Genomic DNA, 17,233 nt, shown 5'->3' on the forward strand with positions numbered 1-17,233 from the left:
TTGGATTCATCTCGTCGTTATAAGAAGTATGGGTACGAGATGTAATCGAGTTTTTATTGTTGGTTTTTTTTCTCTTCATATTTAAAACATTTACCAAAAAAAGTTTGGCAACATCCATGTATTTATATGCAAGTGTCATTCATAGATCAATTCGTACATTATGTAAACAAGAGGATTGGGTTTTTTTTAGTTTTTTTGCCCCCAAAAGTCGGACCCACATGCACAGAGAAAAGAAAGACACCCGCCCGTTTCATGCAAAGCACATCACCAGGCCGTTAAAGACTTTTATATATTGTTGGGGAAAACGCAAGTCGTGCAGAGCGTAGTTTAGAAAAGAAAAAAAAATCAAATACAGTAGTCGTGACAGAGTGCGAAGGAGAGCGAGAGCGCATCCTGGTGGTCATTCAGAAGGTGACTCAGGCTTTCATCACTGTAAAATATAAATAAAAAAATAATAATAAAAAAAAAAACAGCGCTAATGTAAAAGCCGACTGCTAGTGCTCTGCAGAAACCTCGTAACTCAAATCAACTCAACTTGAATAACTCAAAATGGTCACGTCTAAATAGTTTCCAGCATCAGACGTTGTTGTCTATAGGAGTTATTAATAAGGTCGATGAAAGCGGTAAAAAACAAGCACTTTTCGAATTTCATAACTGGAGAAATATACGCCTGCTGCACGTGACGTCGTCCAGGTTCTCAGGCTAGCAAGACTTAATGACACTTGTGTGGTGACTGAAGCCACGCCCTCTAATGCCATGGAAACCAGATGCAGGTACAGTATTGATCTGTCGAGCTATAGCGAACTCCAAAGTTCTGGTTAGTGACACCGATGTCACGACTTCAGTGTAACCACATGTTTTCTGAGGAACGCGCTATCTGCTCTCTTTCTCGTCCCTGAACTCAGACCTGAATAATTTCTACCGTTTCCTACACAAAAGCTGATCAATGCATGTGTCTAATACACACTTGATTCTCGATTGGTACTTCTCAGGTATAATCCACTGTTTTGTCTGATTTGAGAGATCAAAGACCCTGGTAAAGACATCACAACACCCATCCTTCACCTATCCAGTATGCAAGTGTGTAGATCGAAACATAGCCGAGGGTTTTAAAAGCGAACGTCAGCCCTGAGGTTTCACGTGGGGGGACGAAACGCTAACAGTCCATCCGTTCTGATATAGAAACAAAAACCCGGTCGCGACTTCACAGAGGCGGAAACGTTAAAAGCACGTCGTTTCGTGAGACCCAAAATCTCCACGTGAACCTTCCGTCCTGTTCATTACCAAACGCTAAATATACTAATATTGGGGACGCAGATGGCACCGTGTTCATCCTGTGTGTCCGTGTGCCTCGTGATCTGACGGATGGAAACATTTTCTGTTTAAAAAAAAAAAAAAAAAAAAAAAAAAAAGGATATATATCTGTCTGAATATATTTATATCTCGTAGAAGTAAACCGCAAGTCTGTGCTCAATAGGTCGCATTTATTTTAACCTACAGAGGGAAAAAAAAGCTCGGACTACATCTGAATAGCGTAGCAATATAAACGTCTCGTTCGCCCCTCACACACACACACACGCGCGCACACACACACGCACACAGGCACGCTCGCATCTTATTACAAAACAGTCCTAATGTTTCACCTTTTCTAAAGCAGGAAACAAACAAAATAATAAAAAAGTGAAAAGGATCGTTTTGAAAGCGGTTTGTCCGTACAGAACCAGAGAAGGATTTCCATACTTATTATCCATATTTATTTTATAGCTCCTTTAACAATAACTCTCTCTCACACACACACACACACACACACACACACACACACACACACACACACACACACACACACACAGTTTTGATTGGCACTTCATGCTCTTATCTGCGCGCTGTGATCAAAAGTACGTCGTGTTGCGTATCGAAACGACTAGACGAACTCCTTGTACACCTACATCCTCATAAAAAAAAAGACCAAAATATATATATATATATATATATATATATATATATATATATATATATATATATATATATATATATATAAATAAAAATAATCCCCCCTTCAATTATGAACAAGAAAATCAACACACAAACACACACAAACACACACACACACACACAAACACACACACACACACACAAACACACACACACACACACACACACACACACACACACACACACCCTTTCTCCACCAAACTGAAATGCTTGCCCAGTGCCTGAAAGCCGTTTCTCCTGCTGTACACGGCATGTCACAGATCATCGTCGTGCTCGAGAACACTTGATGAATGGCGTCTTGAGACATGGGGGGAGGTGCGGGTGGGAGGTGGTCACAAAGCAAAAATACTTCTGCGTAAATAGTGAGAAACTGAAAGAGGAACAAAGGAGATAAGAGGAGCGCTTATAGCTGGGCACTGCAAGCTGATTCTCAGGTATGGAGGAGAACGGGGGGGGGGGGGGGGGGTGTTTTAGAAAGAGATGGAGTGATTGAAAAGAAAGAGAGAAAGAAAGAGAGGCGTTTGGTAAAAGGGGAGTCTTCCGTCCGTTCACACGTCCACCACCATCTTTTTGTGAATGTCTAAACCGCCGACAACCTGGAAGACACAGGAGGATTGTCAGGGTTAGGACCAAGATCCTGAAGCTCGTGGTCAGAAAAGTGCACGGCGGATTATAACATATAAGGCTGATGTAACGAACGTGATCATAAATACGTTTAAACAAAGCTTTGAAAATTTGCTTATCGCTCAATAAGTGTATATATTAAATACAGACCCTGATCTGGATGAAGAAGTGTAAGGGAAGGAGAACTTTATCAGCTGATCTTCTAGCGTATTTATTATTATAATAATCTTTATTTTACGTGGCGCCTTTACTAGTTACATCTCAAAGTGATTCAAATCCCGAAACGCTTCACTCACCGCGCAGAACTCCTCGAAGGATATCCTGCCGTCTCCGTCCTTGTCGGCGTTGATGATGGTCTTGTCGACGATCTGCTGCAGCTGCGTGTCTTTCAGGTTGTTTCCCACCATCATCTTGAGCACCTGGAAAAGCTCGCCATTGGATATGTAACCATCCTTGTCCATGTCATAGATCCGAAACGCAACTGCACGTGAAGGAAGCAAAAAAAAAAAAAAGAATACGTTTGTAGGAATCGATACTGTGATCGTTTAGAGACAAGGTTATTTGTAAAGTCAGGTACTGATGTAGGTGACGTGAGGAGGTTAGCGCTCGTCTGCCTTCACATGCAAATGAACTTGAGTAACATCCAATTCTCAATCCATAGGGTTTAATTATGATGTTGGCTCCTTGCAGCTATAACAGCATCAACTCTTCTGGGAAGGCTTTCCCACAAGGTTTACTAGTGTGTTCATGGGAATTTTTGACCGTTCCTCCAGAAGCTCATTTCTGAGGTCAGACACTGATGTTGGACGAGAAGACCTGGATCGCAGTCTCCGCTCTAATTCATCCCAAAGGTGTTTTATCAGGTTGAGGTCAGGACTGCAGGCCAGTTAAGTTTGTTCCACACCAAACTCACTCATCCAGGTCTTTATGGACGTCGCTTGGTGCACTGGTGAGCATTCGTGTTGGAACAGGAACGGGTCGTCCCCAAACTGTTCCCACAAAGAGCATGAAATTGTGTCTTATGCTGAAGCATTAAGAGTTCTTTTACTAAAACTAAGGAGCATAAAACCCAACTCCTGAAAAACAACCCCACATCATAATCCCCTCAATCAAACTTTACACTTGGCACAATGCAGTCAGAGAAGAACCGGGCCAGACAGTGAAGCGTCACTCCCGAGAACACGTCTCCACTGCTCTAGAGTCCAGTGGGGGCGTGTTTTACACCACTGCATCCGATGCTTTGCATTGCACTTGGTGATGTACGGCTTGGATGCAGTTGCTCGACCATGGAAACCCGTTCCATGAAGCTAATCTGAAGGCCACATAAATTGATTGAAATTTGGTGACCGCTGTGCACTACGTGTCTCAGCATCCGCTGGCCCACTCTGTGATTTTACGTGGTCGAACACTTCGTGGCTGAGTTGCTGTCGTTTCTAATCGATTCCACTTTTTTCTAACACCACTAACAGTTGACTGTGGAATATTTAGTAGTTTCACGACTGGACTAATTGAACAGCAGGCATCCTGTAACGGTACCACGCTGGAATTCACTGAGCTCCTGAGAGCAACTCTTTCTTTCACTAATGTTTGTAGAAGCGGTCTGCATGCCCAGGTGATGATTTTATACACCTGTACCCATGGAAGTGAGTGGAACACCTGAATCCAATGATTTGGATGTAATACAGTGTATGTAAAGCATATCATCCTGGAGCTTTGAGCACATTGTCATGCTGGAACAGGTTTGGGTCTCATAGAAAATGTTCCAACCCTGTTCCAACATCACAGTGCTGCTGTGTACAAAGTGGTTTCCAGAATGATGTGGTGTGTTGAGTTGAAGGAGAAATATCTCTAGTCTACAACATCTCTAAAATCTGTAAAATAGGAACACATTGGACAGAATTTTGGACTATAAGCATTAGAAGTGTTTCACTCACAGCGCAGTTTCTGCTCCTTGTCACCTTTGACGCTGAACTGAGACACGCCCTCGATGAACTCTGAAGAGAAACCCAGAGAGGAAGGAAGAAAGTATCTGGTAATTGATTTCTTTAAAAAAAAAAAATCACTGAATAATTGAATTATTTCCACGTTCATACACTTTACGGACAAAAGTATTGGAACACCTGACTCATGGTTCTTCTCCAAACTGTTAACACAACGTTGGAGGCACACAATTGTATAAGACGTCTTTGGATGCGGTAGTGTTAAATTATTTATTCACTTAAACTAGAAGACCCAAACCTGCTCCAGCATCACAATGCACAAAGCCATGAAGATGTGCTTTACATGGGTTGGACTGGAAGATCTCCAAATGCTATTAAACAATGAATGTGAACCCTGACTGCACCCCAGGTCTCCTCACCTCACCTACATCAGTACCTGACTTTACTAACACCCATGTGGCTGAATGAAATCTCACAAATCTCCACAAAATTTAGTGGAACGTCTTTCCAGAAGAGTGGAGCTTACTATAAGAGCAAACGGGGCTAAATGCGGAATGGGATGCTCAGAAAAAGAAGCACATACCAATCTTATGCTCAGGTGTCCAAAAACTTTTGTCCATATAGACTTGCATTATAAGGAGTGTGTATAGGTTGAATATAAGGTTATATTTTGTGAAAGTTGTACAAAAAGTAATAAAATCCCAGTCATGTAAGTGCTGCCACCATGTGTCTTGAATAGTGTATTACATCCTATGCAAAAACAGACAGCTACATGAAGTTACTACAACTAATGTAGTCTGCCGCCCCTAAAAACATCAGTTTATCGCATAAAGACGATCTTGTGTTAAGACCTAAAAATTGACCAAAAATCCCACCTTTGAAGTCGACCTCGCCGTTGCCGTCCGTGTCGAATATGTCGATGACTCGTTGAACCAGAGGGTTTTGCTGGAGCTCGGGCAAGGACATGAACTCTTCCACACTCAGAGATCCCGAGTTATCCAGGTCGAGTTTCTTAAACCTCTTGCCTAGTCTCTTAATCTCATCAGCGTCGACTGAAATAGAGAGAGAGAGAGAGAGAGAGACGCAAAGAGTTCGGCGAGGGCGTGACAAAACAAAACATCGGATTGCACGAATATTACAGATGAATACTGATTTATACTCAAACACCTTTATAATGCTGCATGGGAAATATCAGGAGTCTGTAACCTTTCGAGTGCAATGTTGCTCTATTATATACGTATGATTAAAAGCATCCACGCGGTAACACCTACTGGTATACATACACCTACACCTAGGCCACTGTTATTACAGCCGGATACACTCCGGTTTCATCAGTGCAGTTTCGCAGATTGTACAGTATCGCTCACACTCAGGTCGCTTATTCATCACACACACACACACACACACACTTTACAAAAATCAGCTCCTGAACTGAAAACGAGGAGGCAGAAAAAGAGTGAGAATAAAAAAAAAAACTACAGTAGTTGATTCACCTAAACGTATGCACAAGAACCTAAAGAACCATACAATCACGCACACTAACTTGAAGCCTCTCTTAAGCTTATTGTGATCTTACCTGCTTCCTGCCTGGTAGCAGCAGCCATATCTTTGTAGGAACTGAGCACATTACTAGCCTAAAGCTGAAACCGGGTCCCCGCCCCCACAACAGGCTTGTTAAGCTCCCACACATGCGAGATGGACGGACACACACACACCTTTAGTGGTCAGTCCACTCGTTACGGGACTGTACTATTGGGGACATTTCTCGACAACATAACCAACGAGAGCAGAGATGAACCTTCGTCTGCTGTGTTTTGTTTATTAGTAAACTTGTAAATAAAAACAGGCCTCAAGAGATCAATAGTCAAGGTTTTTTGTGTTTGGCCTGAACATAAAAACAAGGTGTGAGTCATTACCTAAGGCTTGGTAGGTTTGACCAGGAAAAACAATTCATTAAATCCGTTTAAAAAATGTATATAAATAAATGAATTTAAAATGACACAGGCATGGCAATTGCTCCGCCCCCAATGTCTCCGCCCTCCCACCGCAATTCACCACACCATACAAATCTTTCACTACCTTCCGTAAAAAAGTTTTTAGGTTGAACGCACTAAATAATCATTGCGAATCTGCATGAATTGAAGTATTTCCGGACTACAAAGCGCACCCATATACAAGCCGCACCCACTGAATTTGATAAATATATATATATATTTTTTTTACATAAATAAGCCGCACCTGTCTATAAGCCTGTCTACACTAATGAACTTCACACAGGCTTTAACGAAAGACACGTTACACACAGTGTAACGGGTGAAATATGTTGCGCTTCCTTTAGGAGCAGAGCGGTATTTTGGGAATAGCCTGCCACTGCATTTCCCTGCTATTACTGCATGTGTTAAAAGACGAGGAATATGTCCTTATTATTTTCTGATGCTCATTTCTTAATTTCTTTGACCAACCCGTAACGCTGCTGCCAAGAAAAATAAAAAAGCATGAGTTTTGGAAACCTGTCTGTGCTTATATGATTTCTGTTGCAACTGGAGTTAGTGAGCTCTCCCTTCACCCAGACTCAACACGTTACAACGGCTTGTATCTAAACAGTAGCCGACCAAGAAAGTCATTGTTCACTGTCTTCCTCCTTCCTTTCACAACTATTTCTCACTGGAGTTCGTCGTTGTTTAAGCCACGGTGTTTAAAGCGTAGGAAAAAAGTAGCGGCTTATAGTCCGAAAAATACGGTAAACATATCCTGTATATTAAACTAAATAAATGAAATGGGCGAGGGTGGTTGCGCTGCAGGGGGCGCTTAATGGCACCTAGTTTGCCTACGCCCAGTAACGGTGCTGTGGTGTTGTTTGAAAGCAATGACGTTGTTTCAACGGTTATAACAGGGTTGTGTATCTCTATTACCTTTAATACACGTCGGCTATCGGTTTCTAATTCCTGCTTATAACCCGGAAAAGAATGCGATCATGGACCCAGTGCTTTTTAACTCCAGGAGTCAAACATACAGAAGGAAATTGCATTAGATGCATAATTAATCAAATGTTCAATGTACATCTTTAATCGCCCTGTTTAATAATAAAGAGGCACCGATAGCAACAGTCATTCTCAAACACCACCAGCTTTCTGTGTGCGTGTGTGTGTGTGTGTGTGTGTGTGTTTGACAACAAAGGAATATATATATACACTGCAAGAGTATCCCGACAGGTCTTGTGCACGTTTGTGTCTAAGTGAAAAAAAAAGCGATATGCACAATAAAAGATCTTCATACGAGTGTGTGGGTGAGCAGGTTTGTTTGAGTGTGTGCATGAGTGTGTGTACGAGGTCCGTCTCCTTAGGTGTTAATGTAGCGCTACAAAATACAGGTCTGTGTTTTAACAATACATAAATATCCAGACAGTTCCTTAAGATCTGAGAGAACATTCCTGCTTTGTCCTGTTCCAGTGCTCTATGAGCAGCTCACAGCACAGTGATGTAACCAGCCAACTTCATTAACTATAAACTGGGGACTGACCCCAATACCACCAACGCCTACAGATATCAGGGAAACTTCACCCACTATACGACGCCACGCTGAATCTAAACAGGACACACACACACACACACACACACACACACACACACACACACACACACACACACACACACACACACACACACACACACACACACACACACACACACACACACACACACCTTTGCCATGCTGATTTCAGTCTCAGGGACATTTATTTAGTGTTACAAATTCTAGGAAGGCCAGGTAGACACATATCCACCCAAGATACAGACAAAAGTATTGGTACACCTGAATTTCTCAGCATAGGTGGTTCTTAGCATACAGTTAGAGGCTCAAAATGGGTCACTTAAACTAGGAGACTCAAACCTGTTCCAGCATGACAATGCCCCAGATCCATGAAGATCTGTTTTACATCAACATTAATTTTATATATTACATTTTCAAAACCATAAAAAAAAAATTCCTCCTTATAAATATCTCTGGGTCTTGGGGAAATGCCCCATTGTTGCCCCTAGCAACAAGGAAACTTATGTCAAATAAAGACCGAATTGACTGCGTGTGTGTGTGTGTGTGTGTGTGTGTGTATCCTCATGCATGACTTTATTGTGTGTGTGTGTGTGTGTGTGTGTGTGTGTGTGTGTGTGTGTGTGTGCACCCGCGTATCCTCATGCATGACTTTATTGTGTGTGTGTGTGTGTGTGTGTGTGTGTATCCTCATGCATGACTTTATTGTGTGTGTGTGTGTGTGTGCACCCGCGTATCCTCATGCATGACTTTAGTGTGTGTGTGTGCGCGCGCGTATCCTCGTGCATGACTTTAGTGTGTGTGTGCGCGCGCGCGTATCCTCATGCATGACTTTAGTGTGTGTTGCTTGCCGAACCCTACACATCTAACAGAGACATGATATGTCATGCAGCTTTCATAACAGCTCTTTACTCGCTCATCCTCTTCTCTCCTCTCCTCTCCTCTCCCTCTCTCTTTCTCACACACAAAATTCTGTGCAGTGGAAACGCTGGCGACTCCCGGACAGCTGACGCTCCGTCACGGGAACGATGTCACAGCTCTGAGGCCGTAGCTGCTAATTGCGGGGGATTATGGGATGCCGTTACAGTTGCTAAGCGCCTGGTTGACCAACAGGTGGCTCAATTTTACGCCGGCCGGCTTGTAATCACTCTGTTAACGTGATGTGCTGTTAATTAATCTGACCTGCGCTGGAGAACACGAGAGACAACGAGAACAGGAGGAGACCGGACAGAGAGATAGAGACCAGACAGACAGAAACACAGTAAGGGAAAGAGAGCGAGAGAGACAGAGAAAAAAGAGAGAGAGAGAGAGACAGAAATAATGAGAGAACTAGAGAGACAAAGAGAGAGTGAGAGAGAAACAATCAGAAAGGGAAATAGAGAGACGAAAGAAGGAAGGAGAGAAAGAGACAGAGTAAAGCAACATTTGAAACTTAAAATTCGATAGTGAGAGGGAAACAGAGACAAATAAAGAGAGAGAGACAGACAGAAACAATTAGAGGGGGAAATAGAGAGAGAGAAAGAAAGAAAGAAAGAAAGAAAGAAAGAAAGAAAGAAAGAAAGAAAGAAAGAAAGAAAGAAAGAAAGAAAGAAAGAAAGAAAGAAAGAGTGTGTCAGACAGAAATTGTAAAAGGGGGAAATAGAGAGAGAGAGAAAAAGAAAGATCGCGTGATTGAGAAAGAGCGAGACAGATCAGCGCTGTTTGATCCAGTTGCCATGGAGATGTTTTGAGAACAAAACACGGATCATGGGTAGTGTAGTTCCTGACGTCTGGGAAGGGAATACATATGGATGTGAACAGACACACACACGTGCGCGCACACACACACACACATACAGCCAAGCCTTACCAGACCCTGTGCTAACCTGTGTACTGCATTCTCCAACAAACATTCAAGCATGCGCTCACACACACACTTTATTACTGCTTGAGAGACCAATAAAACAGCAAACCAATAAAACACACATTTGAATGTGTCTCTCTCTCTCTCTCTCTCTCTTTCTTTCTTTCGCTCACTCTCTTACAAACACACACATATGTACACACACTAAAAATAAGCAAGGCTGCCCCTCATGTCTGACCTTTAGCAGTCAGGAGGCATTTAAAGCAGCACGCCTCCGTCACTTAGCTCATCATACTGGTCTAGGATCAGTTTGCTCTCGCTCTCTCACACACACACACACACACACACACACACACACACACACACACACACACACACACACACACACACACACACACACACACACACACACACACACACACACACACACACGCAATATCGCTATGTGAGCTCCGTTAGACCCGAGATGCCCTGTTCCTGCACAGATGTAAACCGAGTCACTCGGTTAGATTTAAGACCCCTGCGCAGTCTGATCGTAAACTCCACTTTCGCTAAAAACCCATCGTAAAATTGACACCTATCCGAGAGCTCTATGGCAACAGCTTTAATCGTTAGCTAACTCATTACCTCTGTGCCTTCGCTCTGTCGAATTAGAAACGGACAAATAAATAAAAAATGCAGGACGAGAGGAAATGTAGCCTGCGTGGCTTTATTGAATTCTCGAAGCTGATCGGGTCAGTACGGTTTGGATACTCGGCCGATCTAACACACGATCGTTTCCATAGTAACGGGTGATTCACAGGGACTTGCCCTGTCATCTGGGGGAATGTGGGAAATATTCCAAATTGCAAAGGTACCGTAAATTTATACAAATTGAAAGGAATTAACTAGACATTTGTGGAAATTTAAAAAAATGTTGTGCAATAACATCTTGTGCAGTTTGTTTGTGATTGAGGCCTCAGTAGACCTGCAGTAAATGTGCCGTGTGCATGTGATTGATGAATGTGCAGGTAGAAATTCTAACTGAAGTTGCATTAAATCTGGTTGTTTTAAACCAAAATTACCCTGCAGGACCTTCTTTTGGTCAACTACATTTAAGTTCCCTGTTTTAGGCTCACTTGCAATTTTGTAAATTCCCAATTTTTATTCCCATGGAAAACCTTGATAATGCCTGAAATTTTGCAACCTTACTTAAGATCACGTTTAAAAAAAAAAGGGGTTGGTTTTTTTTTATACTCACAGTGCGAGCACATCTCCAAGGGGTAACTTGCTTCATTTCCCTGAAAAGAGAACAAATATATTTTTTAAAAGTGCATTCTGAGATGATTTCTGAACACCAGCTTGCACACTTCTCCAAGAAAAGCCTTTCTGGTGAGTGCCCCCATTCAAGACCACTAAAAGCAAAATGGGACACCTCCCTAGAGGACATGGGGAACGAGGCAGGAAACTCTTCAGGCGTGGCTACCCGGTTCATCTTACTGAATTTATTTCTCCCTTTATTTTTATTTGATCATTTTCCCAATACTGGAGGTTAGAGGTAGGACAGGAAGTGATATCATAGGGTTCTGTGACTCTGAGCACCTGCTGTTCTGTTGTTACCTCGAGTAAGAGTGTGCTAACAGGGTCGACCCGATGACTGCAGTGATATTCTTAAAATCGCATTACGATATCGGTGTTGGATGGTCAAATTACAGACAACAGAATCACGGGAGGCAGAGGGTTCAATAAAATGCTGATTGCACATCGCAAATCCGATGTGCGTGCGTTCAAGGGTATGCACGTTTTATTATGCGTGAGAAAAAGCACAGCGTTTCACCAGAGAGAGAAAATTAGGCTGCAGAAATGAGGAGACAGATGGTAAAGGAAAGAGAGAGAGAGAGAGAGAAAAAGAGAGGGAAGTAGAGAGCAGGGAGAAGAAGAAAAAGGTAAGAGGGGAAAAAGGAGAGGTAGAAAGAGAGCGTGACAGAGAGAGAAGGTGCAGAGGTATAGAGTGATGAGAGACAGTGTTGTGAGAGATAGAACGAAAGGGAAAAAAGGCAGAGAGAGAGAGAGAGAGAGAGAGAGAGAGAGAGAGAGAGAGAGAGAGAGAGAGAGAGAGAGAGAGAGAGAGAGATGGAGAGAGAGAGAGAGAGAGAGAGAGATGGAGGTGTTTGTGGATTTTGAGAAGACTGATTATTCCGTCGCTGTGCACGCTGGAGTCGTTTATAATAAAGACAGCACAGCCTCCACTCCCACTCTCTCTCTCTCTCTCTCTCTCTCTCTCTCTCTCTCTCTCTTTATTCCTCTCTTTAAATCCCTCTCCATCTCACCTCTTTCCAAACATTAGGACAATTACAGAGTTAGATACTGACTTAAGACTTCCATCCTTTGCTATCTATTATAACATCTTGGGCCAATGGAAAGTAAACACTATGCTAGTATACTATACTATACGGACTCAGTGCTCTCCTCTGAGCGTGTAGAGCTGCAGCAGTCAGAACAGACACAGGCGCAAACTGTCATTAAATTCCAGATCTCAATAATTCTAGAAACATTTGAGAATTTCCGGGCGATATTTTATAAAGTAGTTCATACTGAAAAGCTCTGACGGTTAAACTATCACTCAGCCACTTCTCAAAACATTACATAACAAGAAGCCAGCTCACAAAAAATATACTTTGCAGCAGCCACCAGGCCTCAGGCAGAGGAAAAGAAACCAGAAACCAGACAAAAGAGGACAGGAAGTAAACAGAAAGGATAGTGCAATTAAAAAAAAACTAAATAAAAAAACACTAATTGGACATTTCTGTAATGACAAATATATAAAAAATACATAAATAAAACAACATAAAAAAAGAGTTGCCTCCAGATTTTTTTTTATTATTTTGAAAAATTATTTATAAACCATGATTTATTTTAAATAAATGTTTAACTATAATTTGTAAATATTGAATATACAAAAAAATAATTATTTATAAAAGATCTAACTGGAATCGGAAAACTTGATGCAGAATTTAAGATTTAAAATCTTTTTTTCCACCCGTCATTGATTATTGTCCTTAACGTGTTTTTCTGTCGTTACATAACGAATAGAAAACGTAAACACTCCTTATCAGAAATTCAAAAGCCGCTCGCCTTTCACCTCTGTGAGTCGCAAACTGTAACAAGGTCGAGTCTGACTTCAATCAGAAAAATGTCTTTTTATAGAGAAAAGAGAAACACGAACGTTTTTAATACAAGAGGAGAAGGAGTATGGGACTTTAGTGTGTGCGGGTGGAGGTGAGTGTTGGGAGGAGTGAGTGAGTGTGTGTGTGTGTGTGTGTGTGTGTGTGTGTGTGTGTGTGTGTGTGTGTGTGTGTAAGCGTGTTCAGGTGAGGAGAAGCGTGTATGGGTGGAAATTGGCATCCATGAGCAGGAGTGTGTGAAGGTAGAAGGTGGAGATGAGCGCGTGACGGTGGAGACGAGCGTGTGAGGGTGGGGACGAGCCTGGACTGCCGTGTAAACAAACGTGTTTGCTTGTTTAACGGTTCTACAATGACAGAAAATAAACATCGATGCTAACATTAGTGCAGCCAAAGCAACCAGTGCTATTTTGACACCAAATTAACTGGAAGGAGAGTTTAGGATTACCTCATTGGGGGGGGGGGGGGGGGGGGGGGGGGTAAAAGGTCTCGAGCGAGGGAACAGACGGGGCAAAAGAAGGAAGAGACAACTTTACGTTCCACAAAGAGAAACCAACACGTCTGACACGTCTACTTCCAAACACCAGCGGACTTTCTAACGTTTCCTCTGTCCTTTCTGGTTTCTATTCTTTCATCCAATACGGAGATCCACACACACACACACACACACACACACACACACACACACACACACACACACACACACACACAGACGAGACATGAAGCAAGTGACAGATTTCAAATGTCACTTTAAAAGCTTTAAAGATGCTGCTCTGCTCTCGCTGTGTGAAAAGGTCAGAACAACCCCCACCCCCTCTACCTGCACCCTCACCCCCTCACCACTCAGCACAACATTACCATCAAGTGGTTACCGTAGCAACAGCAACGCTATGCACAGCTACAGCCCACAGGCTATACCCAGAAGAAATTTTTGTTTTTAAATTCGATACGATAGAAATTCAATGCACGCTCCCACCTACATCTCACGATCAATACTACACGTGCTTGTTGTCAGAGGGGTGTGGCCATGCATCTCATTAATAGGTCACATGAACATAATTCACTTTACATCTCAATAACTTACAGACGTAGCGGTGTATGATTCTACATTGTCTACAGTAATATGGTAATTAATGTTTTAACGAGGTGCGTTTTGACGTTATTAAGTTTATCACAAAACACCGTACGTTCTTTCAGTCCATTCACAGAAGATGAAGAATATAAAAAATGTTGGAGTCAGCTGATTTCCACAGCAGACTTTCAGGAAGCAGCACGGAAACTGCGTGGATATAAGTGAGCGAGTCGGGCAAAACTCCGTGCTGAAATCGGCCGATCGTACGATACAAATGAGCAGCGATCGGGATTAAACATCACGTCGCTGATGGATACAATTTGTGTTCTACCGGTCTGGTTTCCTGAAGATCTGTACAGGTGCTCTGATTAACCTGGATCTGTGACCTCCATAGAGAATACGCCTCTATTTGTAGAATAATGGGATGTTAAATAGGCTACAGAGCCTGAATGAGATAAAGAATCCCAGCTGGCCTATTTCCCCACACACACACACACACACACACAGGGATGAGAGTCTTCCAGAACGTTCTGATCTGTAAAGTTTGGACGGAGATGGTGGGCTGTGCACCGAGGACCAGCAGAATGAAAAGCACCATAAATAGACGGAGCCTCGTTTACGGCGAGAGAAGAGGAAGCGTGCGGAGCAGCAGCAGCGATGGCCTACATTAACGTTAACACACACGGACCTTCAGCCCTGACCGCACTCAGCATCTACTGACTCGCCCATGAGTACCAGATCTGCTTCTGAATCCGCTCAACGCCATTACTGATCAAACCTTAAAAAAAAAAAAACAACTGCTGATTCCACAATAAAGATCTCTGATACGTCGACAGTGACGCCTTTTACGTTCTGTCAACCACTCTACATCCGTCTCCATGGAAACATTCTGCGTCTTCATTAAAACATCTGCCACCCCCCCCCCCCAAAAAAAAAAAAAAAAATTTCCAACAGTGGATTTATAGAGATATCAAATCTACACAGATTAAGATCAAAGGGAATTATTTCAACATGTTTAAAGGAAAAATCCTTTACCTTCATAGTCTCATCAATCAATCTATAAATTAATAAATGGACAATGACAAACATTTCAATAGCTGTATTCATAGAGCAAGAGAAAGATTTCCAGATAGATAGATAGATAGATAGATAGATAGATAGATAGATAGATAGATAGATAGATAGAGACAGACATAGAGGATGATACTGTATGATAGATAGATAGATAGATAGATAGATAGATAGATAGATAGATAGATAGATAGATAGATAGATAGATAGATAGATAGATAGATAGAGACAGAGGATGATACTGTATGATAAATAGATAGATAGATAGATAGATAGATAGATAGATAGATAGATAGATAGATAGATAGATAGATAGATAGATAGATAGAGACAGACATAGAGGATGATACTGTATGATAGATAGATAGATAGATAGATAGATAGATAGATAGATAGATAGATAGATAGATAGATAGATAGAGACAGACAGAGGATGATACTGTATGATAGATAGATAGATAGATAGATAGATAGATAGATAGATAGATAGATAGATAGATAGATAGACAGATAGATAGATACAGACATAGAGGATGATACTGTATTATAGATAGATAGATAGATGGATAGATGGATAGATAGATAGATACAGACATAGAGGATGATACTGTATTATAGATAGATAGATGGATAGATAGATAGATGGATAGATGGATAGATGGATAGATAGATGGATAGATGGATAGATGGATAGATAGATAGATAGATAGATAGACAGACAGACAGACAGAGAGACAGAGGATGATACTGTATGATAAGATAGATAGATAGATAGATAGATAGATAGATAGATAGATAGATAGATAGATATTAGTTTTGAGGAAGGTGAATATCTGAATTTTGGAGAATATTGCTACAATTAATACTAAATAAATTTTGGGGTCTTGTTTTTTTTGTCCTGTTGAAGCTACACTAGAAATATTTCACGTTTTTCACGTAATTTCATGTTTCAGGGTGGAGTTTGCCTTTACAACAAGCAAACAAATAAACAAGTGGGTAAATAAACAAACAAACATGCAAATGTAAACACGAGGGGGGAGGGGGGTGAAAAATCACTTATTTTCTTAGTTTGACATAAAGACAAGATTTTATATCTGGACGTTTTGAGGCTGAATATGTTTACACGTCATTTCTACGCTAACCTGTACACGCCACGTTAACCCGAACGCTCCCGTGCTCTTTATTAAACCCGACAGGGGCAATCAACGATGAGTTTTTTTTACCATAAATATCGTGATGTTTGCTGTCAGGAGTTGAATATGCCCGCCGTGAACATGCTAAGCGTCATTAACGTGGGCCACATCACGACACGGCTAATATGGGGAGGGGGAACACACACGCGAAACACGTCTCCTACGTGCAAACCTGAACATGATTTTATTATAAAACACTTTTGATTCAGTAACAGATATAAGAGAAGAGTGTTAAACAGTAATAACAGCGCTAGCAGGTCATGCTAGCCTGCTCGGGTTATGCTAGCTGTTAGCAACGGACGAATTCATTTTCGCAGCGCGCGCTCACTTACCATTTTGTCGCGAGGTTTGTCTTCGGGTTTTCTTTTTCTTGTTATAATAATTTATTATTATTATTATTATTTTACCCAATGTTTTGCCCCTACAGGATCGACAACAGAACGCTTAGCCCCCCTCCGGAGTGGTGGTGTTGTGGACAGACTCGGACTGCAGTGAAGATTCGGGCAGCAGCAACAACCGCAGCGCAGAAACAGGAGGCGCGGCTTCAGGGAGAGGAGGAGGGTGGGGGTACTCTACATCCGGGGATTCTCACACTCTCACTCACATACTACCCTACTACTGAGTATCTATCTATCTATCTATCTATCTATCTATCTATCTATCTATCTATCTATCTATCTATCTATCTATCTATCTATCTATCTATCTATCTATCTATCTATCTATCTATCTATCTATCTATCTATCTATCTATCTATCTATCTATCTATCTATCTATCTATCTATCTATC

General features: G+C 41.7%; 1 protein-coding gene across 1 annotated transcript; it reads right to left on the minus strand.

Moving 5' to 3' along the window:
• Positions 1 to 332: 332 nt before the first annotated feature.
• ppp3r1b (protein phosphatase 3 (formerly 2B), regulatory s1ubunit B, alpha isoform, b) lies at positions 333 to 16,990 on the minus strand. The gene is made up of 6 exons (XM_083522887.1): positions 16,775 to 16,990; positions 11,186 to 11,225; positions 5,432 to 5,608; positions 4,551 to 4,610; positions 2,913 to 3,097; positions 333 to 2,588 (listed from the first exon to the last, which is right to left on the minus strand). The coding sequence occupies exons 1-6, from the start codon at positions 16,775 to 16,777 to the stop codon at positions 2,541 to 2,543; spliced, it is 513 nt and encodes a 170-aa protein (XP_083379013.1). The 5' UTR covers positions 16,778 to 16,990; the 3' UTR covers positions 333 to 2,540.
• Positions 16,991 to 17,233: the final 243 nt, after the last annotated feature.

The sequence above is a fragment of the Silurus aristotelis genome (assembly GCF_946808225.1).
Source record: "Silurus aristotelis genome assembly, chromosome: 20".
Taxonomy (NCBI): Eukaryota; Metazoa; Chordata; class Actinopteri; order Siluriformes; family Siluridae; genus Silurus; species Silurus aristotelis.

Bases quoted from the DNA above. Each gene is read 5' to 3' on its own strand.
- ppp3r1b (XM_083522887.1), bottom strand. The intron at 3,098-4,550 runs GTGAGTGAAACA...CTTCACGTGCAG, and splicing joins CAAGGAGCAGAAACTGCGCT to TTGCGTTTCGGATCTATGAC. The intron at 2,589-2,912 runs GTGAGTGAAGCG...TGTGTCTTCCAG, and splicing joins CCTTCGAGGAGTTCTGCGCG to GTTGTCGGCGGTTTAGACAT.